This window comes from Passer montanus, unplaced genomic scaffold (assembly GCF_014805655.1).
Source record: "Passer montanus isolate IOZ18808 unplaced genomic scaffold, ASM1480565v1 scaffold37, whole genome shotgun sequence".
In the NCBI taxonomy this organism is placed as follows: Eukaryota; Metazoa; Chordata; class Aves; order Passeriformes; family Passeridae; genus Passer; species Passer montanus.
Window position 1 is genome coordinate 2,854,518 of NW_024368485.1, and position 27,788 is coordinate 2,882,305.

At 37.3% G+C, this 27,788-nt stretch overlaps 1 protein-coding gene across 1 annotated transcript; it reads left to right on the forward strand.

Annotated features, from left to right (window-relative positions):
- The first annotated feature begins 195 nt into the window (after nt 1-195).
- ESF1 (ESF1 nucleolar pre-rRNA processing protein homolog) lies at nt 196-27,788 on the forward strand. Its single transcript, XM_039717149.1, has 13 exons — nt 196-865; nt 1,602-1,930; nt 2,723-2,836; nt 3,605-3,705; nt 4,801-4,953; nt 6,381-6,495; nt 7,464-7,602; nt 12,958-13,119; nt 19,784-19,905; nt 21,119-21,209; nt 25,847-25,914; nt 26,597-26,743; nt 26,895-27,788. The coding sequence occupies exons 1-13, from the start codon at nt 196-198 to the stop codon at nt 27,192-27,194; spliced, it is 2,511 nt and encodes an 836-aa protein (XP_039573083.1). The 3' UTR covers nt 27,195-27,788.

Below are 27,788 nucleotides of genomic sequence, written 5' to 3' on the forward strand. Positions count from 1 at the left end.
GAGGTCCCTTCCAGCCAGGTGGTGTGTGATGCTGTGAAATTGCCATGTGTGCTTTTGGAAATAACCTCTTAGGCACAGATTAGAAACCCAGCTTTGTTTAATCCTTGGTTTCTTTTCAGCTACGTATCTGAATCTATGCAATTGCTTAAGGGATTTTTTTTAATCAAAAATATTTGTGTTTTTTCCATATTGTAGATGTCTAAGTCTTCAAAAATGGCATCAAAAATGTCATCCCAGGAGGAAATACTGAGCGATGGCAGGTTCAGCTGCGTCGCAAGGGATCCCAGGTTTTGGGAGATGCCTGAGAGGGAGCGCAAAGTCAAGATTGACAAGCGATTCCGAGCCATGTTCCACGACAAGAAGTTCAAGCTGAAGTACACAGTGGATAAAAGAGGTCGCCCTGTTAACTACACCTCCACAGAGAACCTCAGGAAGTTCTATGCCTTGTCGGAATCTGACTCTGATCTTTCAGAGGGTGATAGCAAAGAAATCACGGTAAAGAAAAAGAAAAAAAAGAAAGGTAAAGGTAAAGGAGAAGGAGATTCTGCAAAGGCCCCTGCTGGTGGCCTCCCAAAGGAGGAGAGCAAAAAAACCCAACAAGGGGTGGACCAAACATGTGAAGAGGTGACTAAAGTAAATGACCTTAAAAAAGGACAAAAAAGTAAATCTAAGTTCAGCTTGAAAGAGGACTCACAGAAACCTGCAGTGGAAGTTGATCCCTCTCGGGGAAACAAGCAAGGAGGTGTGTCAGGGGGAAGATCCATTTCAGTTCAAAACAAGGAAAAGTCTTCACAAGGAAGTGCTACTGAGTCAGTCAAAGCTCCCAGGAGGGACTACTCCCCAGGAGGGAAAATAAAAGAATCAGGTTTGTTGTTCAAATAACAAGGAGAATTCAGCTGAGTTCATTTGGATGTTGATGCTTTTGTTTATGGAAGATATTTTGCAGGATCAGTTATAAAACAGCTGGCTGACTCAGATTCAGTGCTGCTGGAGGATTGGAGTTGGTCAGCTCTGTATAGAATCAGTTCTGATTCTTCAGTGAGATTGTGAATATCCCTGTCCTTTTAATTGTTGGTGCTAAAATTGTTGGTTAGTTAGGAAAGTAGAATTTATAACAGCATATACACTGCTATGTTTATCACACTGAACAGCAGATATATGAACTGATACCATGGAGGCACATCACAGCTTGTGGACTGAAATTGTAAACATGGCAGCACTGAGCCATTAATATTAGGGGGGATTGAAAAGAACAGGCAACTTGAAGAAAAACTTTATTTATATTGCTTGTGCATGTGTATAGCCTCCATTATTAAATAGATTTTTACCTGTTGCTTCTGTAATATAAATAAAATAGCAGAATATTTAATTACAGTTCTGATTGATAGTACAGTGCTGGGCCTAAAGAGTAATTAAATTAGATTAGACCAGACAAACAAAAGAGGAAATGCTGATGTTTTCTGTTACTCGCTCCTGCATCATTACACCTTTCAGGAGTCCTGTAAACAGGTATGAAAAAGCCCTGAAGTTTTCCTTTTTGTGAAGGGTCATGTGTAATTCTAACATAAAAATGTCTCTAATGTTTATCTTTCTGTGCTCAGACATCTGTGACCAAAGTGTAAAATATAAAAGCCAGTTAGAGGAAGAAGCCATTTCAAGTGAAGATGCAGAATTGGAAGAAGAGGAATCAGAAGATGATGGAGAAACAGGTGAGGAAGAGGAGCCAGAAGATGATGAGGAAACGGGTGAAGATGACAGTGATTCAGAAGATGATGAAGAAAGTGATGGTGGGCCTGATCTGGCCAGAGGCATAGGGAACATTGACACGAGCTCAGAGGATGATGAGGATTTAAATGAGCTCTTTCCAAAGGAGCCAGAGATCGAGCACTCGTGGCGCGAGCTGGATAAAGATGCCCCTCGTGGAGATGAGGTAACAATACCTCATCTTTTCACATTTTGCATGTGAAAAGTTGCTACATGGCAAACTCAGAAATGTTATGAGTTCATCATAGACCATCGTCTATAGAACAGTTTGTGCAAATATTTTTCATAAAGGATTTTCGGCCTTTTAGTGACAGAATTGAAATGATAATTAAATTGTTTGATAGTGAGAGACTTGCAGCTTTCACTGGTATCTCCTCTTCCCCTAAGAGCACTTACCTATACCTATGAATAAGCTGTCTGCAGGTGAAAGGACAAACAAAATTGAGCCTTCCAGTAATTGCAGAATTTAAATAGTACTGCTTTTGTTCGTTACTGATTTTTTTCATTTTTCAAAAATTTAGTTATTTAACTCACACTTTAAGAAATTAAGGCATCATGAGACAGTGAAATAGGACTTTACAACTAGTACAGTCAGCATGTAAAGAAATCACAGTACTCCAGTGCTCTCACAATAGTGGTAATGGTTGCTCCTGAGACTAATAATGTTTGATGATAACAAAATCCTAAGTGATTATGTTGTTGCTGCAGTTCTAAATCTGTGATTGGTGCAGTCCATTCTGTGGTGCTTCACTATTTATGTATTTTTTGTGTGCTCTGGTAATTGATGTTTCTCATCTTTGCTACTTTAAGTGATAAAAAGTAATGATGACAATGCTGCTTTTATTTTTTTCAGCAAAGTTTATTGTTGACTTTGATTTTTATCACTGAGTTCTGCTAGGGAATTGTGTATTCCCCACAACAGTCAACAATTAAACCTATTAATTTTATGTTCTTTCAGATTACAAGTAGATTGGCTGTTTGTAATATGGATTGGGATAGGTTGAAGGCTAAGGATTTGTTGGCTCTCTTTAAGTCTTTCACACCCAAAGGAGGAACAGTGTTTTCTGTTAAGGTAAGAACTGGTTTCTGAAGGGAGTACTGACTTTTACTGTTAAACAAATAGACTGCAAAATAAAAAGCAAGACAATACTGTAGAGAACCAAAAGAAATATTAATGTGATTAAAGAGAAACTATGTTGCAGTTTAACTTGCTGTAGCAGGCATGTATTTGGCAGTTAGAGGCCAAAACCATTGACTTCTTTTGTTTATGAGGTTGGCCCTCAGTGCTGGTTTTCTCCAGTAGGAGGAGACTACATGGCTGTAGCAGGCATGTATTTGGCAGAGTTAGAGGCCAAAGCCATTGACTTCTTGTGTTTATGAGGTTGGCCCTCAGTGCTGGTTTTCTCCAGTAGGAGGAGACTACATTTCCTTGATTAATTTAATATTCAGTGGTCTGTATGGCAGATGACCCAGCCTTAGACCTTACTAATAAATTGGTTGTATTCTGGCCACTTAAGTTATATTTTTCAATTATTAGTGGCTGCCTCAGCTCTCTGAGAAGTTTTAATCAGATACCTCTTTCTGTAAATGGCCACAATGTACAGTGAACAAAGTCAGGGTTCCTGTTGTTCTTCATCTGCTTCAAAATTCCTAGCAGGCAGTTTGGTTATTCTACTGTCTTTTCCATAAGTTAAAATCAGGAAGCTATTAAAGTTTATGGAATTGATCCCTTTACTGATCCTAAATAAAAACTGTGAACCTGGAGAGGGATTTTTTTTTTCTTAGCTAGTGTACATTACATCACAGTTAAAAATTTAGTTTTGTATTGTTGTGTTTGTAGATTTATCCCTCAGAGTTTGGAAAAGAGAGATTGAAAGAGGAAGAACAAAAAGGACCTGTGGAGCTGTTCGATCTTCCAGAGAATGCCACAGAGGATGATGGGTATTAATTTTAATTTTGTCTTCAAATGAGAGATATAATATGTTTAATTCTTAGTGGAAATCCCAATCAACTCCTGTTTCCAGGAGTTCATACGGGATAGCATCCTGTGGACACCTTAATTTTGTAGTTTTCTTCAAAGGTTGTTTTACAACAGGCACTGGTTCATTATCAGTGCATTTAATAAATGCATGATGATGAAACTTGAGAAAATCTGCTTTTTTATCTGAGTTCAAAATTTTATGATGTAGCTCATTGGAATAATCAATGTAACAAATACGTGGGTAGCTTAAAAACCAGCATTTCTCCTCTACAAATTGCCATTTGTGCAGTAAACTCCCTTCAGTGCTCACTGTCAAAATTCTTACCTGTAAATCAACAAGAACCTTAGTCCAAGAATTCCCAGGCTGAGATTTCTTGTGTGCTACCAGCAACAGCCCTGGCCTCCTAGGCTGAGCTCCTCAGTCCTGTCATTGTCCTGGCTTCTTCAGGCATGTCCTTTTTGCCTTTTTTTAGCTTTTGTTCAAGGTTTTGCTTTAATAATTTTCCAGAGTTTCCAGATGTTTGGCAGCCTGACTGGGGCCATATTTGTATAAGGCATCCTGCTGGACTGCCCTGTATTTAGAAAATCTAGATGCTTCTAAAATAAGGGCAGATCCCTTTGAAGACATTCTCTGGTGCATCAGGAGAGTGTCAGGTGAATGTAGAGCCTGTTCTGTGTTCATCAAGGTGCATCCTGAAGTGTTGGATTTACTGCTTAGTGGGCTTCAGAGCATCTGGAATCCAACACACAGAAATCCAGGTATCCCAGAGGTACCTCAGTGATACCTGAGCCCTTCAGATTCACTGAACCTCATCCCTGTGACCTTTCAGTGGAGTCATGTACAAATTTTACACTTAACAAAACTGTCTGAAATAGTCTTTTTACTTGAAGAAAACTCAATACTGGTGGAACTTTGTGCTGTTTAACATTTAATCATATAAGATTAGGAGAGTGGTTGATTGGTGTATGTTTTTAATGAGTTGAATTAAAAGATATTGTGAGTAAAAAGCTGTTAAAGCCAGCTCACCTGACTGGTCTTTTCTCCACTTTCACAGGATTTATAGGGAAAAACTGCGGGAGTACCAGTTCAAGCGACTGAAATACTTCTATGCAGTTGTAGAATGTGATTCTCCTGAAACAGCCAATAAAATTTATGAGGAATGTGATGGACTGGAATTTGAAAGTAGCTGTTCTTTCATAGACCTGAGGTAACTCCACTGGTGATATTTTTGCACATTGGGCCAGGGAGGTTGAATTAAAGGCAATTTATAATAATTCAGAGTAAACTGTATTACTTTATTCTGTAACCAAAATGAAATATGAAGATAAATTATGCATCCAGTGAGTTGTTAGGTTTCCCTTTGGTTCCTCTTTCTTCTTTTTAACCGTTTTTATTATAATATGGGAAGCTGAAGAGGATCTCTGCATAGAGAGTCTATTTTCAGAGAAGCCAAATAAAAAGTTCTGATTACATCTTCAAGCTTTTGGTGCAATTGAATAAAGTGATAGGATTCAGAAAACAAAACTTTTTTCTTTTTCTCTCCCCAAGGGTTCAGAAGTGGATCTTTTTTGTGATTCCTTGCCACAGGGCAAGATTATTGCTGCTGTTGTCACAAAGCTTAAATAGATATGTTAGTCCTTGTGAATGAGCTGGATGCTCTGATTTTTCAAAAGTCATGTTTGGGAAAGAAAGGATTTAAAATTATGGTTTGGTTTATTGTTAGTATTTCCTTTTGTTGCAAAAACCCCCTTTCTTTCTAAGCAGAAAAGTTACTAAATCACAAAAAGTTGTGACAAAAGCCCTGTTTATCTGCTGAGGCCTCTGTTATGGGCACCCTTGGAAGTCAGTGAAAGTTGAGGGTTTTTTGCTTTGAATCATATTCAAGAGAAACTCAGTTAATTTTCTTTGAACCATTTTGGAGAAGACATCTTTGCTGAGGGAACATGTAACTTTTCATCATTTTAAACACTGATAATGTTTTACAACAAACACAGTTGTGTTTGAAAATCTGCAATGATTTTCCTAATCTTCTGCTTTGTTAAATTTTAATGTTGAATACTATTTATCAGATTACATATGCAAAGATTTAAAAAAAAATCACAAGTCATTTCTCAAGTAGTATATCAAGCGGTTTGGGTGTTTTTTTAAACTAAGTTCTTCAATTGTTACTTCTAAAATTATTTTTTTTTACCTTACTAATTATAATTTTCAAGATGCAGCAAACTTTCCTAAAAGGTTTGGAACTTCTTATTAATCTATCTCCAAATCCTATTTTATTCACTTTTTTTCTTTTTTCTTTTTAATATTAAACTATCTGAAAAGATCATTCTTAAAACAAAACCACCAAAAAAGCCACCTGTGACCCTGTTTATAGCAGACTGAAAATTGAAATACTTCCCAAAGAGGGTGTTGTTATACATGAAACCCCATGGAACAGATCTGCAGAAGCCAGGCCATAAATGTTACATGTGTGGAATACTTGTCCATATCTTTTGTTCCCTTTTCAGGCTTACCCCCTTTTTATTTTAGCTGATTCTTTCATGCTGATGTACCATACTCAGGAAAGCTTAAGCTGTTTATACTATGCAATTTCCCGGTGTATTTGAAGAATAACATGTTTTATTTGCCTTTCAGATTTATTCCAGATAATGTTACATTTGATGATAAGCCAAAAGATGTAGCCTCAGAAGTGAACATAGCTGCTTATAAGCCAAAGTACTTCACATCTGCTGCTATGGGAACATCAAAGGTATCTTTACAGTGGATTTGTAATGCTTTTCTTACTTGTTTAGTTTTGCTCTCAGCTTCATATATCATATGAATGATATATGTGCTGGAGAAAAGATTCCTGTTTATCTCCACCATTTCAAAATAAAGACATCAAACATCTTAAAAGATTTAAGCATGCTATGGACCTACAAGTTGCAGCCCTGGTTTGGATTTTAAAGGAGATTGTGCTTCTCTTTTACAAATTAAATACTGAATTTTGACCTCATTATATCTCTGTGACAAGTTGCACATAAAATTACTTTGTTATTTACAGTCAAAGCCTTTAATTTGCCTGAAATGGATGTTAGTGTATAAATCAGTAAGAGCTTTTTTGGTAGTAATGCCAGGCTTCAACAGTTGCTTCCCTTTCTTGTAGCAATTCATTCCTACTCTGTCCTACTGAGAGCCAAAATTTCCATCTGGCCATGAAGTGAACCAGATTGGGGAAGTGATTAGTTGAGAAATAAGTACTTTCTGTTGGATCATTTTTCAGTCAGATCTGTTCCACGCTCTGGTTGAGGCTGCAGTTGCGCAAACACTTTCATTGTCTCCCTCGCAATCCGTGTGTGATTCCGGCAGTGAATTGCTGCTGGAAGAGGAAAAGAGAGGAGTTGGTGGCTGCTTCAACTCCAGTATCTGTTGCCACAAAGGAAAATTGGCTTACAGAGGTTTTGTGTTGTGAGACCTGCTGTTGCAGAACCTTTCAGTGCACGAGATTTCTGCGCTTTTTCTTGTAGCTCAAACTCATTAAAACTGACTGTAGAATAAATTCCTAAATGTTATAATTAAATTCATGTTACTAAATAGTTATTATAGTGAGTTATTATAGAGAGAATTACTAACAGGTAATTGAATGGAAAGTATAAAATAATTTTCCCTAAAAAAACAGTTGTTACAGTGTTTAGTTTTAGTGTTCCAACTTCTACAACTGGCATTCTTTCTTTTAAGGTAGATATCACATGGGATGAGACAGATCATGAGCGAGTGACATCACTCAGCAGAACTTTTAACAAAGAGGAGCTTCTTGACATGGATTTTCAAGCTTATTTGGCTTCATCAAGTGAAGAAGAGGAGGAACAGCAGCAAGGTACTTTGTTAATAAATATTGTACACAAAGCCATTAGCTGCAGGGTTTTGAATATAGATTATTTACGTATTTAAATGTCATATCTATAGAGAATGCTTTGAATGTCATCTTTTACAAGGACATTATTATATTTGCTGTATAATGATTGTGCCCCTGAGCAGAATCTTCAAATAGTTCAGACTGGAAGGGACCTTAAAGTCATCTAGCTCCAACACCCTGCCATTGGCAGGGACACTTTCCACTGGACCACAGTAGCTGCTTTCTGAATAGGAGCTTGCACCTCTGAGTGGAAAATAATTTTCTTGCATTTTGTTTCTCCTCCTACTCCTTTTTCAATCTTTTTTCAGTGTATCTTAACACCTCTTTTTCAGATTTGGCAATATCTGCTTTTAATCTGTTCATTTTTGAGATAAATTATAGGCCTATAGAACTTGAAATGTTTCATTTTCAGAGGAAAAGTCCTAGTTTGAAATGCAAGGTGGATAATGACTAAATGAACAGGAGCATCTTTCAAATGCTTTTTGTTTCACATATCTCTTAAGAATATAAAGAGAATTTCATCTAACTTTGTAAGGTACATGAGTCTTCTGCATATGGTGCAGCAATGTTTAAATTCCTGATTTAAATTGCTAGTTTTCGTTCTAAAATTCATCCTGCTGTTAATAATATATACAGCCTAGATTACAAGGCAAGTAAAATTTCATTAAACCTTAATTAGGTCTTTCAAACAGATGTTAAATTTGATTTATACCTCATTAAAGCAGGTTGCTGCAATCAGAGATAAGCTTGGAGCATGCAAAAAAACATTACAGATTCTTCTGGTTATAGAGTTGGGAAACCTTGTGACAGCAAACTCATCTTGGCAATGATAATGTCCACTTGTTTCTCACCTTACATGAAAACTCACAAACTGCACTGTAATGCACTTAGTTTCTCTAGCAATACTTAGTGAAGTCTGTAAAGGGGACCAGGGGATGCAGAGTAAAGCACTTACATCTTCTCTCAGGTACAAGGCTACCAAGATGCTGAAGATAAGTATCTGTGATAGGGTGGTGATGAAAGCAAATATTCATGTGAACAACAGGAATTTTAAAGAGTAAAATTCCATTGCTGGGAAGGAAAAAAAAATGCCCTTAATCTTACCACACTAATAAATTTTAAATCTGGAAATATCTGGATTTAAATGATGTTTTGAAAAGTAAGTTGCTAATAGAGGAATTATGTTGTCATGTCTTTAATATGTTCCTGACATTTTATCCATTCAGCTATGTGATACAAAACAGGATTCCATCTGTCAGGGTTCCATCCAGCAAAATTACGTGGTGCTAAGCACAAATGGGAAAAATCAATGTCAGCTGCTTGAATGGAAATGTAGGAGTCTGATAAGGAGGAAAAAATGTCCTGGACTTCTCTTTGTACTTTTCAAACTTATTAAAATGTTTTATTTTTAAAAGGGTTTTTGTTGGCCTGTTCTAACATGGTTTTTCATGGAATTTTTCTACTTGAAATATGTGCATCAATGTTGGTATTACTGTTAAACAACAGTTCTGTAACATCAAGGATTTCAGTGACCTGGAATGTTGTGGTTCATAGCACAAAATTTCTCCTTTACGTTGCTTCTGAATTTTCTGTTACTTGGGTACATTTATCCCAGTTAGGAAGTGTTTGTGGCATTCATCAAATCCAGCCCATAACTGCCATTTTGACAATGTGGACCAGTGATTTAGTGTATGGCATTTTAAATATACTTCAAATTAAGCATTATGGGGTTTATGTCTAAGCTTTTAATCTGTTGGGGTTTTTTTTAATATTTGCAAGAGCAACATCTTTTCTGCTGTTCTTCTTTGCACAGCACACAAACAGTGAAACAGACTCTGTGATAAATACTTTTACAGGACTTTTTTTAGTTAGCTGATCTTGATAGAATCATGGAATATCCCGAGTTGAAAGGGACCCATGAGGATTATTGGGTCCAAGTTGTGACTCCATAAAGGGAAACCTAAAAGTTAAACCTAAGGGTTGTCCAAACACTGAACACCCCCAGGCTTGACCAGGCTTGTAGGAGATCCCTGCTCTCCTCAGTGGGAATCTGAGCAGGAAGCCCAGTCTCCTGTGGTATTTGATTTCCAATATAAGACTCCACAAAGCCAGTAAGTGTTTTGTTTTGTGCTGCTGTCCTGATGCCAGAGGTGCACAAGTGCATGAAAAGGAAATGTAATGGTCAGGAAGGAGGAATTTTTGTTTAAATAATGCTTCTAAATCTTATATTCAATAATTAAAGTTAGATAGAATCACACTAGTTATTAAATCTTTTTACAACTCTGAAATCTATTTGTTGCAGTAAATCATGACTACATATATAAATTTAAATGCATATATAGCATGTTATTAGAAAAGGTACTTTTTCTCTTAAAAATGAACAGTATCCACATGTGTTTATATTTGCTGAAGCTATTACAGAAGGCTAAGAAATGGAGGGTGACAGAAGTAGAACATGTGGTTATTTATTATTGTCTGTGGAAAGAAGCAAGAGGGTTTAGCAGTTTATGAGTTGGCCAAGCCTGGGTGGAATTTCATGGGAATTTCAGAATGCAAATACCACAACCTGATTATTTTCTTTCTGTGAAGCATCAGAAACTCAATACAACTGATGCAGATGTTGGATACTTTTCCAAAGCATGTTTGTAGGAACTGTTGGGTTGGGTTTGTTTTGCAATTAAAGGTGCTTGTAAGGCCAAGAAGGGTCATGTCAGCATTCCTCCTAGGAAGTTCATATAAACTGCTGGAGGTGTCCAGTAACATGAAGAACACATCTCTCTGTGCTTTTGCAGGCCAGTGAGTCCCTGCTCAGGACTGACTGATTGCCAGAGTGTAATTTTTCCATTTTTTGATTATCACTGGCATGAACTAATGGGATTTGTACAAATCCCTGTTCAGGAAGTGCTTAGAATGTGGGGAAAATGGGGTTGAACCCCAGTGTTTTCTTTGACATTATTTTCTGGCTCATGACTGACCTCAACACATTTAAGTTTTCATAGCATGCTGTAGTGCAAAAACCTCTACCTCACACTTGATTCTTGAACACTGGAGTTAAAAGCTTTTTGGTTTTAATTCTCTGGGTCTACATGCATTGTATGTATTTTGGTTTTTCCTTTTTATCTATCTGAATTGAGTAACTACCTTGAATAAAATTGAGACATTTAGGGTAATTTTTATGGTAGGGCCATCAGCATCCAAGTCAGTAGCTGAGTTTTCTGCTTTGCCATTGCATCATGGAAAGAAAATTTCCCCCCCTCCCCCATAGAATAATTCAGCTTTGCAGCAGACCTTTGGTCAGATGTTATAGCTACTAAAAGTTTTCTACTCTCCTTAGTTTCTAAGGCTGATTTTTTTTTAAAAAAATGAATCATCTACTCAGCTATTGCAAGATAATCTTCTTAAACTAAGAACACTATCTCTTCACAACCATGTGATTACAAGAACATGATCTCAGCTAACTCAGCTGCCAGTCACTGATTTAATATATTGAACCTCTGCATTTGGTTATATTTGGTATTAATGTCATCTTTTAAAAACAATTTGTTGTATTGGAATGTTTCTGACCAGCCTCACGATTTGAACTTTCTTATTTTTATTTTAAAATCTTTTAGCACTTTTATTACTACTTTCTTTTGAAAACAATAAGAATGTGCTTGTATTTTATACTCTAAATTTCATCAGTTCTTGCCTTTTTCTCCTTCCCAGGTTGATTGTATTTCTCTTGCAGTGCAGCGGTTAATGCCGCAGAACTTTTTGGTTTGTGTGTTTTGTTCAAAAAGCCTTTGAACAAGCTGTTGGCAGAAAACATTGCTGCCTTAATATCCATCAGAAAGTGGTTCCTGATGTTGTGCAATACAGCTTGATACTTGAAAGCCACTGACAAGGTTATTTGAACTCTGAACAAACTTTGAGAACAAACTCAGCTCACTTTCCTTTCTTGCAGCTGTTGTCAAATGTGCTTTATTTGCTTACAGAATTAAAAGCTCCTACAGTCTTTTTGAAGGCGATGTTGAACATTTGTTTTAAAACTGTTAGTTTCGACAGAAGAAATACAAGTTCTATCTAAATGAGAAAGAATTACAATGTGCATTGCCACTTAAATTTCACCTAGCAAAACGAGTGATAAATACAAACTGGGAGCCCCTTGCCTATCCAGGTTCTAGGTATCCTCTTTTAGCTTAAGGATATTTTTTCCCATGTAGTACAGTCTCTTCTTTCTCAGGACACTAGGGATAAGAAACAACCAAATGTGTTCTTTTTCTACTTGTCTTCAAAACAGAGTTGCCTTCTGCTTTCTGGATGAGCAGATGCTTCCCTCTTAGGTCCCAGCTTCTGATGAGGAAAGTAGAAAAGCAGCTGCAGCTGACTTGTCCCCATGTGCCATGCAAAAGATGAGCCAGCAGGGAATGAGCCTGGCCTGACTGAACAGAGAGCTTTGGCTGGAACTCAAGAAAGAAAGGAGGGTTTATGAAGAAGGGGCAGGCAGTTGAGGGGGACTACAAGGATGTTGGGAGGTTGTGCAGGGAGAAAATAAGAAGGATCACAGCCAAGCCAGAACTTAACCTGATTACTGCCCTGGAAGACAAAAATTGTCTATATAAATACATTTGCAATAGGAGGAGAGCTAAGGAGGATCTCCATCCTTTACTGGAGGTAGAGGGAAGCACCATGACAAAGAATGAGTGAAAGACTGCAGTACTAGTGCCTCCTTTGTCTCAGACTTTAATAGTAATGCCAGTTCTCTGGGTACCTGAACTGGGAGAAAGGAGCAGGGAGCAGAAAGAAGCCCTTTTAATCCAAAGGGAAATGGTCAGTGATCTGCTACACCACACAGGGACACAAAAATCTGTGGGGCCGGATGGGATCCACCCAAGGGTTCTGAGGGAGCTGGCAGGTATTGTGTGCTCTTAGCCACTTTGCATCATTTTTGAGCAGTCCTGGATAATCAGGGAGGTCCCAGTTGACTGGAAGTTGGCAGAGGTAATGCCCATCTACACAAAGGGCTGGTTTTGGAGATTTACATTCCACTCTGCTGGAAGGGAATCTAAAAGTAGTAATTCTAAAATACAGTGAACAATGTGTGTTCAGTGAATGATTTCCTTTACAGGGCAAATTTTTTGTCTTTTCAGATACTATTTTATTTCATCTAAATAAGGGAATTCTTAAACTGGCTACTCTGTGGGGTAATAATAGATGAAAATATTTTATATTATCTTCTGGAAATAACGTGTGTGTCTTAGATTTATTTCATAAAGATTAACTTCAGTTGCTCATTTTCATGAGGCTCTCTGAGATAACTTTGCTCTCTCCTCCTAGACAGTGATGTCGCTCATGAAATAGAAGATGACAGGCCAAGGAAAAGCCAAAAAGATGATGAAGAGCAAATTGCCAAGTACAGAGAACTTTTGCAAAGTATCCAAGAAAAAGAGAAAAAACAGGAAGAAAAGGATATAGGAATGGAGATTAAATGGGTTCCAGGTAGGCTTTATTTTTTTTCTTTTCCTGCCTTGGCAGATATGCAGTATGGGTCTGCTGACAGGGATATAGTGTAAGGTGCTGAATTTATAGTAGGAGAAACAACCCCTTTTTTCCCCCCATAAATTGAAATCCAGATTGTTTACAGTGAGGGAAATAGAAAAAATAACATGACTGAACTCAGTTCCTCTGCTGTAAGTTTCTCTTTATAGATCATTTTTTGCTAGGATTTTTTGTACTTGTTTTTTCAATTATCACTTTATAGACATTTTTAAGTAGAATTCATGTGTTTGCTATAGAGTCATAAAACATACTTACACTTCTAAAAATGAAAATCAGTATGATTTGGAAACATAGTGTATAATTAGAGGAGAGTGGTTTGAAAGTGTTGCTTGCATAATACTAAAGATTTGGGGAAGCAAAGAGGAAGAAGTCTGACCTTCCAGTGAAAGTGCTTTGGGTGAAAGCAATGTACCAGGAATGGCTGGGGAACAGTGACATCCAGATTGACATCTGGAAATCAGTGAAAGGTGACTTCACCATGCAGCATCCAGCACAACTCATCTGGAGAGCCAAACATCAGTGTCTAGTTCTCTTTTTCCTTTGTGACAAAAAACCACTGGACTGAATGCATTCTGTGAGGTGGAATGAGCCAGTTTTACAGCTCACCACATCCACAAAGGGAAAGGTTTGCACTGTGCCATCACCTTGGTCCTGGCCCACAGCTCATTCTGACTGTCTGTACTACCTCGCACTTGGTAGGTCTCTGCAAGCCTAATTTTGTTTGCTAAAATAACAGAGCTACTCTGGAAAAGAAAAAATCTGGATCTTTTCCACTTGGTTAGCATGTCAGGCAAATGTTCAGAGGGTTAAATGGGCAGCTGAAAGACTAGGGGAGTATGACATTCCCTTCTTGGGAGCAGCAAGGTGCAGCAGCTGTGGGACTGCAGCCCATGTCAGGACACAGCCCTGTTCTGTTACTGCATGTAGCAAGACCAGACACATGCCAGAATCCAGGCCCTGCACTGCTGATGGGTTAATCCCAGCTAGGAATGCATATCTAATGATATGATTTATACAAATATTATTGTGAGTTGTGACTCAGGTAACTTCTGCTGGATAGAAGTTCTGCTTGGTTTGAAATATTCTGGTCTGTAGCAGTTCACTGAAATGGACTAAACTGGATGGAACAATTTTATTCCTGTTTCTTCATCACACCTGTATTCAAAAGGATCCAAGGGCATTAAAAATTCTGTGCTTTCAGTCATGCTTTTATAATCCCAGTGATTTCTGACATGAATTCTGTCAAAACCTTTTTGGAAAAGCATGTATCATGCAGCCAGGGCCAGTGCTCACTGACACAGTGTCATACTCGGTCTGTCCACAGCATGTCAGTGCTTGCATTCACGATGTTGCTCACTCAGTAGTTAATTCATTGTGTCACTGAGCATTCAAGGCCAAGCAGTTCTCATAGATAGGCAGCTTTATAAGACTCCTACAGAGATTTCTTGTTACCGCCTTTCAGAGTGAAGGTGGAAACCACAGGTGAATCAGTTGCTGCTAGGAGTGTGTTTTGTATTTATAAATGTTTGTATTTAGGTGTTGTTAAAGTAACTGTTCTTTGTGTTGGTTTTGGAAAAGTTGGAGGGGTTTTTGTTTGTTATGCATTCTGTTTTTCAAAGAATTTTGCAAATTGTCTGAAAGAAGTTCTGCAAGTTAAAAAAAAAAGTTTGAGCAACTTAATGTGGTAACATATTCAGGAATCTAGAGCAAACCATTCATTTTAGGACATGGAAAATCATTTTAAAGGAGACCAAAGGAAACTCTTTAGCCTTGCTTGCCCTGAGAGACCAAGAATTTTTCTGAGAGGCTGTCCTTGAGACTGTACCTTGCCTGTTACAAGTAAATTGCATTCACATTTAGTGGCAATGGAGTATTAACTGTAGTAGAGATGGAATCCAGTTCCATGATGCATGGACTCTCTGTTTCTTTGCAATGGAACTTGACTTCAGAAAATTGGATTTGTAACATACTTACACCTAGTCCAACCCCTTCCCTACTGCACCTTCTTGTAGGATTCCTAGGACTTCTGCTATGTCCTTATCTCTTTTGAAGGAGGGATGGTAAAAAAAACCCAAACAACAAAACCCCTCTGTCTTGATAAATTTGACTGATTTTGTCTAAATTTAGCTGGATGTCCATGCACAGGGTCAGGTTTGTTCATACAATTTCAGGTTCAGTGTGCATGTGTGCACAGTGAATTTTACATGGATAGTTTATAGTATTTGATGTTAATTTAGCAACTATGATTTTACAGTATATGTTAACATTTCCTCATTTCTTACCCTGAAAAATTAGAGGTTTATTGAAGAGCAGAAATCACAGAAGTGTTCACTTGCCTTTGTTGGAGACTGTTCCCCTTCACAAGGGCAGCAGTGCCACTTCTGGCTGTTGACCTCTGCAATACAGTTTTGTCCAAAACCCAAGTCATAAAAGTGAAAATAATTGTTTAAGTTTGCTTTTGAGTAAAAAATTCAGCCATTACTTATTTCAGGCAGCATTTGGAGAAGAGGTTCTGCACACCTGAAGAGGACACTCTTTTATGTATGTTTTTTGTGTCATGGAGCATAGGCTGCACATGCTGAACAGTAGTTTATAGCTCTGGCAATTTATACATGCTTGAGGCTATACTTCCTTGTGGGAGGGAGGATAGTTGGTATGTTATTTTTTCTTGAACAAATGTGCTCTTTTAAATTTCAAAATCATTTATGTTTAGTTGGAGCATTCTGGGCATTCAAAAATAGTTTTTGTTGAATTCTCTGAAGACTCTTTATTTTTTTCAGAACTAGTTTATGTCTGTTGAAATATTTTTATTATCAAGTTCTGCTTAATGTGCTTGACTTATTGCAAAATCTTATTCCTGTCCAAATGTTTAATACATGGAAGAATTACAACAGTTAAATCTAGGAAGTTTTTCAGTTGAAAGACAGATATTTGAATTAATTTAAAATTTTGAGTTTTGGCACAGTTATTTACACATGGTTATAGAAAGCATACTTTGTCAATGATTCAGTTATTCTTGAATCATAATAGTTTTAAATAAACCACAGTGCCAGCAAAAATAAATTAGATGTAGTTCCAACTCTCTTTGGTCTGTTTCTTCTAGGCACAAAATCAGTGTTATATTCAAGCATCCATCTGTTTTCTTAATCATATCTGATTTAAGCAACAATTGCTATGAGTCCTTATCCAGCTCCCAAAGCTCCCCTTAGAAAGTGAAAAGAGAGAAGACCACAACTGCATTTTCTTGATGATACTCAGCCAAGTTTTTGGGGCTGTTTTTTGAACTTAAAAACTTTTCCTTTGGGAAGAAGGAGATGTAAATATTTAGCTAGGCTCAGAGCAAAATTTCAAATTTGTTTTGGTCAGAAGTAGAATAGAAGTCTGTGGTGTCTGTAAAGTGCGCAGTAAAGCCCAACTGTACATCTAGAGATGATGTTGAGCACAGAAAGGCTTGCAGGAAATATTTTTCTCCATCTGGGTCTGTGTCCCCTTCCTGGAGTGGCCTCAGTTCCTGCAGCACGTGCTGGGCTGTGTGGGGGCTCACACCTGACAGTGCTACCTACATGTGGTGGCTTCTCACAGGCACACCTACTGCTTAGGAAAGCTTGCTTGACTTTAAATATTTTATCCTTGGGGGTGACAAATTCTAATGTTATCAGAGTACTTCTATTTGCTGTTCCTTTCAGCTGCCTGCAACAAGGTGTTTCATTTTTCTGGTGAGGCATTACACGCAAGATGAACTTGCTTGTTTAGGTTTCCTGAGAACAGAAATGTGTCTTTCTAACCTCTAGTAGCAGTGACAAATGCAGGCTGTTAAACTTCCATAAGTTTTCAGAACTTGAGTGTTTGGAGAAGTAAAAATTCTGCCTCACCCATCCCTTGCTGTCCTACCAGTGTGAAGAGAAAGTTTGCTGTAGTATTTACACCACGTTTAATCCTTTAGCTGAAGTATGATTTTGTTGCATACTAATATAGATGACCTTTTTCCTCTCTTTCTTGCCCTCTTTTCTGAAAATTAAATAAAACTATTGGTTCATTAATATTTTAAAAAAATTATATCAGTAAGGGTATATAAGTTAAACCTTTCTATGGCCAGTTAATAGTTCTACCTAAAGTAGACAATTCCTTTCCCCTTCTGGAATCAAAATCCTTTTGACCACTTAAATACACTCTTAGTCTCGGGAAGTGGTCTGGACAGTAGTTTCTAAGCCATTCTAATCTGTGGAGAAACTCTAATGCCTTTCATGAGACTGCCAAATACCACAAGAAAGGACTGGATTTTCCTCCAAGTTCTTCAGTGCCAGATGGATCAAATGATTCAATTTTCCAGGCAAATAAATCAGAAATATTGTAACTTCCTTTCAGATTTTGGGTCTCTCTTTTGCTGGAGATGTGACATATATTTTTTTAAATTCTCTGGCTTCAAAGAGAATCTGCAAGGTTGTTACCTGACCAGTAATTTTTTCCCATAAAAGTATTACAAAGTATTCAAAGTTACAGTGGTTTGGTTTCAAGAAAGCTGATGACTCTGCTTTCATGATAGCTTTCAAGATAACTAAATATTTGTTCTTGTTGTATGAGAGTTTCTTAATGGCATGTTTTTAGCCATTCTATGCAAAATCCTTCCTTTATCGTGGCTCTGATTTGTTTGCTGGTTAAGTACCCAATTTTTGTGGCTGTAACAGTTTGCCACTTACTGTTCTTTCTGGCACCTTTCCAGAGTAGTAGAAGGATCCTTTATTATGTTTTTGCTCCACTCTTTCCTCCTATGATTCTATGCTTTAACATGATTTTAGATCTTGTCCACACTTGGTATTTCAGGCAAGTTGTAACCAGCTCCCCAGCCTTGGAATGATTTTTGGAGTGTCAGTGAACACAAAAGCAGGGATTAGTGTTTGCATTTTTTCAGAAAAGTGTTCTGCCTGCTCTTCTGGGGGCAGCTAGAACTGTCCATGAAAGCTGCCCTGTTTATTCCACCACGATCATTGTTTTCAGTCCATCCATACTGAGGAGAGCTGGAAGGAATGATGAGGAATGGGGACTTGGCAATTGAGAAATCTGGGAGAAAGAATGGGATCTAGTCTAGGACATCTGGAGAGGTCTGAGTATGATTTCTGAGCAATAAAACTGGGATGAGGGCTGGGAGGGTAGAATGTAGTTAGGTCAGGGGTGGACTGGTGTGGCAGGAGAGAATGCTGAAGAGAGACCACTGGAAGTAGGACTGGGGAAGAGACAACAAATATCAGGCTTGGAGAGCCAAGCAGAAACAGGATTCCTACAAACTCCCAAGTAAATATCAGACTGCCAGGCAGAAGAGAGAGAGAGGCAGAGGCTGGCAGAAACAGGATTCCTACAAACTCCCAAGAAAATTCAGTCACTTTGTGGGAGACAATGTTACCTGTAGGATATCTGACTGATTTGTTACCAAAGTTAAAAACAAAAGTTTTAGTGAATGAAGCAAGGAATTGCAGGTAGGAGAAAACTCCTTCATCGCCCAGGCTGTTACCTCCTCCCAGGGAAGTTGATTCCGTTTCTTCAATGAATTGTGCTCCAGTGTATTGCAAGGCCAATAAGTCTCTTAATCTCCTTAGATCATGAAGTTTTGTTTTTGCAAGTGCCCATCTTCTGAAGAGTGGGCTGAACGTTCATGAGGTGCATCTGAAATCAGTTTTCATCCTCATAACATCCAAGTGCTCTGTGATGCAATGAATTTTAGAAAAGTATACTTGATGTGTATAGAACTTTTTACCAAAATTAGAAGATTGCTTTTAAATGAAGCGCATATTTTGAATTTAAGTAGTCTACATGTAAAATGGGAATGCTTCAGATATTTAATGGATTTATTTTTAAGGTGATGTTCTTACATCATTGAATACTCTAATGATGCATATTTATAGAAAACTTCATTCTGTTGTATTTACAAAAAGCTTAAAGGTTAGGACACACTTGTCCATGCAGATGAAAGTGCTGGGCATGGAAACAGTGGATGTCTGTGCTAAATTGCAGAATTTAATGTAAACCTAATTCACACATCCAAACTCAGCTCTCTGATCCTGTTAGGCCAGAATTATTAGGAGCCAGAGGTGTTGCACTTCTATGGGGTTTGCTTTTCTAGAATGAAAAATACAGTGTTCAGCAGACATCCTACAGCATTGTCAGAGTATTATCACAGAGGCAAAGCTTCAGCAACGTAACTAATCCAGAATCTTAACTAATGATGGTGTGGTACATTGAACATGAGGGTTCTGTGTACGTCTGTGGGTTTTATTGTGTTACTCATTCTGGCATCTGTAAACTGCACAATTGAATGTCTGGAGAAGAGACCTTTCTGAGGAACAGCAGGAGTTTTGGGGATCAGACACCACACAGCAAACGCTTCTTCTGACTCTTGTACAGTTTTTACTGAAGGAATGTTTTATTTGGAAAAACACATCCTGTAAAGCAATCTTCTTTATAAAAAGATGGGGTTTTAAGCAATATTTATGTTGTTTGCACAGACTTGTTGAATAAAAGCTAGATAGCTCTTTTGCAAAGGATAAAACAGTTTATTAAAAAAAATTCAGATTCATCACGTTTTTTTAATTTACAATGGCTTTTTTCCTAGGCCTCAAAGAAACTGCTGAAGAAATGGTCAAAAACAGGTTGGAGGGAAAGGATAACCTGACTCCATGGCAAAAATATCTAGAGAAGAAGAAAGAAAAAAGACTTCTTAAGAAAAAGAGAAAGGTAATGTTTATATTAGCCATTTGAGGTGGAGTTGTTGTTTGTTTTCTTATTTGTTGTTAATGTTCGTTTCAGATAAACAAAATAAATTGTCCAGCTGCCAGTGCTATTTTAAAGTTAGAATATGCAGTGGTCACTTCTGTGGAAGTACTGAAAGTACTTCATCAAACCTACAGAGGAAAAGGATATTCAGCATACTGCTGACCATACATGTGCTTACACAAAATATCTTTTATCTACTTGTGCTGCTGTAAAGATAAATTAGTCATAATAATAATTGGCTTTAATTTGCATTTCTAATGTATTGGAAGTGGTCTTTTTGCTACTGTGTGTGCATATCAATTCAAAGTTGTTATGACAATGATAAATGTAGTTGTTATGACAATGATAATTGTAGTTGTTATGACAATGATAATTAGGAAATTGTGGGCCTAAATAATACAGACTTGTTTCCCAAACCTGTAATAGCAAAGAATTAATAGCTGCAAAGAACTATTCAAATTTCAAATTGCAAGAGAAAAAAACAACACGTGGCATGCAGAATCTAGATTCTCTGAAGTCTTAAATTGCTCCCAGTGTAACTCACACTGCTGACTTACACTTCTAATACTAAATTCTACACCTTGAGTTACTCTGTGCACATCAGTAAATTTTAACTGGCTCTTGATGAGTAACTTCTTCCAGTTGATAAGTGCTCAAAATGGAGCAAGCAGCACTGTTCAGTAGCAGAGCAACTTTTTCTAGCTTAACATGCTTGTCCAGTGTGATAAATTAAGTCAAGGAGCAAGGTGTATGACACACTGCTACCAGTAAGAAAATATGTTATTTTAAAGCTGAACTCCAGTATTTTGAAATCTGCAGAAGAAAATGAACTTTCTTACTCAAATTTGTCCCCAGGCATAGCTTTTGTGGAACATAAGGTAAGGACATAACAGTGCTGATCCTGTAATTTTTTTGGAATGGTTGTCTGATGCATCAGAGTTTGGGGATATGCCTAATAAAATGTATGAAAGAGGGTTGAAATTGTCAATTTGTCTTCACTATCAGTTTTTACTGTGCTCTGGTTTTTTGATGTTCCATGTACAGTATTTCAGTTTTCATCTTCACAGCTACTGACAGAACATCTCATTTCAGCAAAACTTAAAATAGTTGATTGATTGAAATAGTGTTCAAATAATCAAATGTTGATTGAAATAATGTTTGTGCTTTGTTACAGGCTGCTGCTGAGAGAGAAGAGAGTGAAGATGAACTTCCACCCGATGTGGATCTCAATGACCCCTATTTTGCTGAAGAATTTGAGAAAACAGGTCAGTCAAGACAGGCAACTTCTAGAGTAAATCTGCCCTTTTGTTAAATACTGAGTTTCCAAAACAAAGTCAGGCTGGACTGAACACACAGGTAGAATGTTCAGAATCAAATGAAGTAGGTGTTATTTGCCTAAAATTGCTATTCCTGCTAAATTATGTGTATTGTAATACATGGAATGGTATGGAATATTGTCTTGGCTTTCACCAGAAACCATTAGTTATCCAGTTCCAGGGGATGGCTGTTAAAAACAAGCTGCTCCCCTAAGTATTCTAGAGAAGAGAACTCCATTGCTTTTGAAATATGTTTATTTAGGAAGAGCCATGTATATATGGGTCCCTTTGAAGCTTGGGTCAATTACAAAAATGTCAAATGTTTTTGCATCATAAACAAAGTTGTCTTTGAGAAGAAATCACTTTTCTCTAAGTCTGGTACAGGTTTTTACTGGAGTACTCTTTGCTGCTTAGAAACCTCAATAGGGAAATGTAATATTTTAGAAAATAACTTGCCCAGTTTAGATTTTTAGGATACCTTTTTTACAAGCTTTTTATTCTGATGTTTAAATTAGCTTTTGCCATGATAACAGCAAATTTATTTTGAGTGATTTTGCTGAGTAAAATCAATAAAGGTAAGTTGCTGATGTTCCATACTTTTGGGAGCCAGATCCTCAGGGTGGCTCATATTTCTGTATATTAAAAGAAGAAAAATGACATAAAAACAAAAGAAGAAAACAGACATAAAGAAGATAGGAACTGATTTACTCGTATTACTAGTCTGTTGTTTGTTTGGGGGTTTTTTGAGCATAGAAGTTCAGATCCAAGTTCCATTTTAAAAGGGTAAGTTACTTTAAATTTTATACTTGCCAGCACAGGCTTCTGTCCTGAATGTTAAAATTTTCCTAGGATAAATAAATAACTAACCCCCCAAATCTGGATGGTTTTGTACTTAATAATCAGTGTCTTGCAGTGCTGTTTTCTGTCATGCTTTCTGGGTGGCTTGTGTAGAGGTTGAAGTAATTAATTGTAAAGATAACCATTCCTTCCACCAAATTGTTTAATTGTTCTTTAATACCAAGATTACCTAGGTAGGTACTCTCATGTGATGTGTGATGTTCTCTGTGAAATCTCTGAAAAAAATGTTTTCTTTTCTTCTTGAATTATCTGAGAAGTTGTGTCCTAAAGGGGCTCGGCAGAGAATGAGCTTATCTGCACGTTTTTAAACCTTGTCCATAACATGGAGAATAGACTTTAATGTTTGTGGCGTCTTTGAGGATAGTTAAATACACATAAAAGCTAAGAAAGTGAAGCTTTTGTCTTCAAGATTACTGATAATTACTGAGATACAGGAGAAAACCAGGACGTGGTTAGCCCTGGAGAAGTTCTAAAGGGACAACACAGTGGCTGGCTGGGAGCCAGTTTACATTTTAATGGTAATTACACAGCACAGCTTTGGCATTCACCAAGTTCACCCAGAACAGCCTCTGTCTCATAGTTGGGGTTGCTTTTAAGCACAACTTACCCAGTGAGGGAGAATGGGTCACAGTCATCTTTGAACTTGGCTGTAATTCTGCCAACTTTGTATTTAGGGTACAGGCAACTTAAATGACCATCATTTTTCACAAGCCTTCCACAATTCCCCTGGAAGATTGAAATTTCACCCTTAAATTGACTGTCAGATTATTTTAGATTATCCTGGAAAAGCATATGACAGGGTTTGTTTGCAGATTTATGTGGACCAGTGCAGAAACTGAGGATGCAGTAGTGCTGGATTGATTTGTTGGCTGTAACATGCATGGGTCTTGTGTAGCTCAGTTTCTGTCAAGCTGAGGCAATTGAAGGGAAGCAAGAGTGTAAGGAGATGCTAGACCAAGAGCCTAAAAACTCTTGAGTGCTGTGCAAGGAAAATTGGAATTTATGGGAAGTCCACTGAAGGTCCTCAGGTATGTCTTTGTTCCTGATAAGCAGGAAATTATTCTTACACTGTGGGTGCTTCACCTTGGGAGAGGCAAGGTAGAACAAATTCTTTGTGCCTGCTGTTCCCAAAAGCTGTCTGTCTGGGGTTCATGGTAGAACTTGCTTTGCAGAGTTTTCATGTGACTTTTTTAATAGTACCACAGATTAAAATGTCAGATGCTGCAGACACATGAGCCTTGATGATCTATTCTAGAAGCTTGACTCTAGTTTCATATTACCAAGAAAAAAAAATTGTCACTTTCATTTTACACTGATGCCCATACTGTTTTCAAAAAGCCTTGTAAGACTTGGGTTTGGCTTGGCCAGTTTCACTGTTACTGCATCAGCTTCTGTGGGACCTTAGAAAAGGGAGAGAAAATGACTCTTGTAGCTTAAACTGTTGAAAATTAATGGCTAAATAGTGTAATTCCTTATTAACATGAGAGCAAGGTCCTGCTTTTGGGAATCACGGAACAGTTTCAGAACACATTAGACTATTAAACATAGTTTCTGTCGAACCTTTGAGGAATTCTCCACACATTATTGTAACTCCTATTAGTTCCAAGCCATTAGATGCCTTCTCATGATATAATTTATGATGTCTGCAGGAACTGATGGCTCTTTAAAGCTGGAAGGGAGCAGTATGAGTGCAAGGACCTAAGAGCTTAACAACAAAATCAGAGTATAGCTGTAGAACCTGTACTTGAAAGATAAAGTAGATGAAAAGATTGATTTACCATGTGTCTTTGCAAGGCTTTTGAGACTGACTCAAATTTCTGAATAAGGCAGAGGTCTTGTGAGAGGAGTTTTTGATTTGGGGTCAGTTTCTGTGTCTGAAGTCCCAAAGGTATGATTAGCTTTTATTGTCAGCTGGAAAGTTGTTGATGTGCAAAGTTAATATTGCAAATAAAATTCTTGAGCTGAGAAAGAGTCGAATGGCAGCTTGAGTGGGAATTACAGCAGAAACTGGACACTTCCTTACTGGCTGGTGGCAGCTACCAGTTAGTTCTGGGTCACACTGAAGTATCTTCTGCTGTAGGTGGGACAAATCTGATTAAAAGTTGGCAGTGGGGATGAAGTGCTAGGAAAAATCTGAGGTATTGCAATCAGTTTGCCATAAGTGTGCAACAGGTGTGTGTGGTGGGGCTAGCAGAATGTATGTGGGAAGAGGGACTGTAGCAGGAGTATGTTAATAGTACACAAAATGATGCATTTGTGAATTTTCAAGCAGAACCATTTTCAGTATGATAAAAATTTTTGAGTCCTAAGGGTGATATTAGGTCCCAAGCTGGTTTTACTAGCTGCATAGTGTCAAAGTAAGAAATAAAGGGTTTACTAATTTATTTATTTTCATGGAGAAGAGCTCATTTTGATACCGGCTCCTTGCTCAGCCCCATCTGCAGCCACAAAATGCTCTGAAGGCATAAGGATCACTTCTGTGATTCCCCATAGAATGAAAGAGGAGGGAAGGTGACTTGAATGACTTACCTTTGGGAAATGTGTAGAAAGAAAAGAAATTTACTGATCTAACTTCTCATATAATTATCTCAAATTTTATCTCTGTGCTCCTTTTCTGTAGTTCAGCCACTTCTGAAAGATAGAAAGATTCCATAGTTGGTGAAGGCCTACAGAAGACATTTACTTCTCCCTTCTACACATTAACTTAAATTGTGTAGTTTAGGTAACAATATCATATTTGAATCTGCTTTTCCTGCACATTTTCTGGAACTACTAAATCAATAGTTTAGTTTTTCAGCTGATGACATGCATCAGGATAGTTTATTTTTCATGGTGGTGGTTTGTTTCTTCTGGAAATCCATTTCCAGTTTGGAATCCATGTAGAAATAGTCAAGGGAATAGTCAAGGCAGAAAAAAAAAACCTTTCTCAAGAAATACATCCTCTTCCAGGGTATCCTTAGTGATATAACTTGACATGTGTCTGGCATGTCTGTATTTCTAGTCCGAGTACAAACCTGTCCTAACAAAATGAAGCCAAATATCTTCCTTAAGAGTACCCCCAGTGGACTGCAGTAAATTGTCTGGGTATGTCATTCCAAGCTCAAAGGTCAGAGTGTGTGGTTCAGGTCAGGAAACCTGCTTTTCCTGCTTTTTCTTGATTAAGATCTACAAGCATTCCAAAGAGAATAATTTGATTTTGTAGGATTTATAAACAGGTCTGTTCTCATTAGAAGTGAGGTTTGAATAATGTCCTATGCTGTTACTGTTCATTATGTCTGCCATTATCAGCACTGTGTATCTGAATGCTGAGGGAGTAGGGGAGCTTCCTCAGAACAACATTCAGTCTGAGCAGAGTCAATCATATTTTAATTTCCATCAGAAAATGCCCAGGCAGTGGTGTGATGTCATGGGTTTGCCTGCACTATTGTGATACTTCTCTCTACTGCTCCATGAAAAATACAGTAAAACCATGGGTTTGACTTATTTATGCCATTTGAATGTTGCTGCCTCCTTAAACTGAACAACTGTTCAGTTGTTGTTATGTATTCAGCATTTTTATTGCTTTAAGTCTTCTTGGTTTTTCTTAACTTTGCAGCCTTTTTCCACATCTGACATTCAAATACTGAGTGTAAGAAAATGAGATGTACTTAAAAGTTCTAGCTATAGGTAAATCATGCTCTCATGCATAAGCTTGGATAAATCTGTTCATGCCCTGTGTTTGCACTTAGGTTTAAAGAAGAAGCCAGAATCAGTAGAAAGTACCTCAGAAGATGAAGACGAAGTTGAAAAACAGAAGGTAAAGTGATGTAAAATGTTGCATTGCATGAATTCTGCAAGTATTTGGTATGTGTTAATGAGTGGAACTGCAGAATTTCATAGGATGGCAGTAGAATAAAATTATAGAATTTTAGTATTGAGAGCTTTTGGAAGAAAAACTTCCAAGAAGAAATTTGTGTGTTGGGCAGTGCCAAGTTTTTATTTTTTTAATATCGGTATTGTATGAAACGTTTGTGAGTTCAAACCTTGTCCTATTTTTATCCTTGAAGAGTGAGTTATTTGCTATTTTGTTTTTCATCCTTTCTCAGAACAAGTTAACTCAAGGAATTACTTAAATCCAGATATGTTAGTTTTTATTTAGCTATCTGAATATTAGTATTAAATTAATATCAGTACTAAATATCCATTAGTGATTTCTAAGCTGTGGTGTACAATTTTCAGAGGAGATTATTACTGTGTTTGAAAATTGAATGTGCATATTTGCATTCATTTTATATCTAATAAGAAGGAAATCAACTTGTATTAATACTACACCTCAAAATGTTAAAAGAATGTTTTTATGGATAAAATAATACTGCCCTGATGGCCCTATTTCAACTTATTTAAATAAATGTAGACTCATACAGGCTTTATTAATGAGATGCTGAATTTTTTCATGGAAAAGTTTCACTGTATACATGGACTTTCTTATTTTGTAACAGGCTGAAATGGCCCTACTGATGATGGATGATGAGGATGACACCAGAAAACATTTTAATTATAAAAAGATTGTAGAACAACAGAATTTGAGCAAGAAGAAGAAGAAACTTCTTATGAAAAGGAAAGAATTACTAGAAGATGACTTCCAGGTAATTGTGTAGTTCTTGACTTTGTGACTGGAGCAGTTCCAGGGATCTCATGAGCTGTGACTTCTGAAGCAGTTCATGTTTTGTTGGGCTTAAAAGCTTTGCTGTCATGGGAAAAGTTTATCTAAAATAAATGCTTCTTTATTCCCTTCAGGTTAATGTTGCTGATACAAGATTCCAAGCCATGTTTACTTCTCCCCTGTTTAATCTGGATCCTTCAGATCCAAATTTCAAAAAGACAAAAGCAGTAGAAAAGATCCTGGAAGAGAAAGCTCGCCGAAGAGAAGAAAAGGAGCAAGATCTTAAGGAGGCAAACAAGGGCCTGGAGAACAAGATGGCAAAGAAAGGAGAGGTTGCCAAGAAAGCCATAGATCCTGCTCTGTCAATGCTAATAAAGTCTGTCAAAAATAAAACCCAAGAGTTTCAGGCACGGAAAAAGCAGAAATTAAAATAACTGAACTTTGATTTTACTCAACCTTTACTTTAGTCCAAGCCCTGCTAACTGGAGACATCTGTTAAAGTTACTGTGGCCTGCTCTAATGTCCTGAAAAATGTCCTGAAAATTCATTTAAGTATGTTGGTGAAATGTTCAGAGTAATAATCACTCTTTTCTTATGCTGCAATAAATACTGTTTTGCACATATGTAAGGAAATTATGGTCTTGGGATGGTTTGTTTTGTATCATGTCATCTCTTAAAAATCATAAAAGCGCTGTAGATGGCTAAAAACATCATAATTATGGGTTTATCTATAAATAATAAAAACCGTTGTGCAGAGGTTTATTGCTGAAACTAAGTGGTTTTAAAGTTTTTAATCCCACAGGAGTCTGTAAAACATACCTGTCCTGATAAAGAAGGTAATAATATAACTACAAGTGGAAGAAATTTTGTATACAAGTTTTTTATGGATTTTTAAAAGATTGCATAAATGCTTTATTCGTTTCTCCTTTAAATACTTGAAGGTCATAGAACTAATTTGTGGAAATATTGCCATTTAGAAGTGTTTCATTAACATACTTTGGAAATAAATATTTTAAATTGGCCCAAAA

What these genes read in the sequence shown, in the direction of transcription:
- ESF1 (XM_039717149.1), top strand. Translation starts at nt 196, where the DNA reads ATGTCTAAGTCTTCAAAAATGGCATCAAAAATGTCATCCCAGGAGGAA. An exon ending in GAACAGTGTTTTCTGTTAAG is followed by an intron (nt 2,837 to 3,604) that starts GTAAGAACTGGT and finishes TTGTGTTTGTAG; the next exon opens with ATTTATCCCTCAGAGTTTGG. An exon ending in TGTTCTTTCATAGACCTGAG is followed by an intron (nt 4,954 to 6,380) that starts GTAACTCCACTG and finishes TTTGCCTTTCAG; the next exon opens with ATTTATTCCAGATAATGTTA.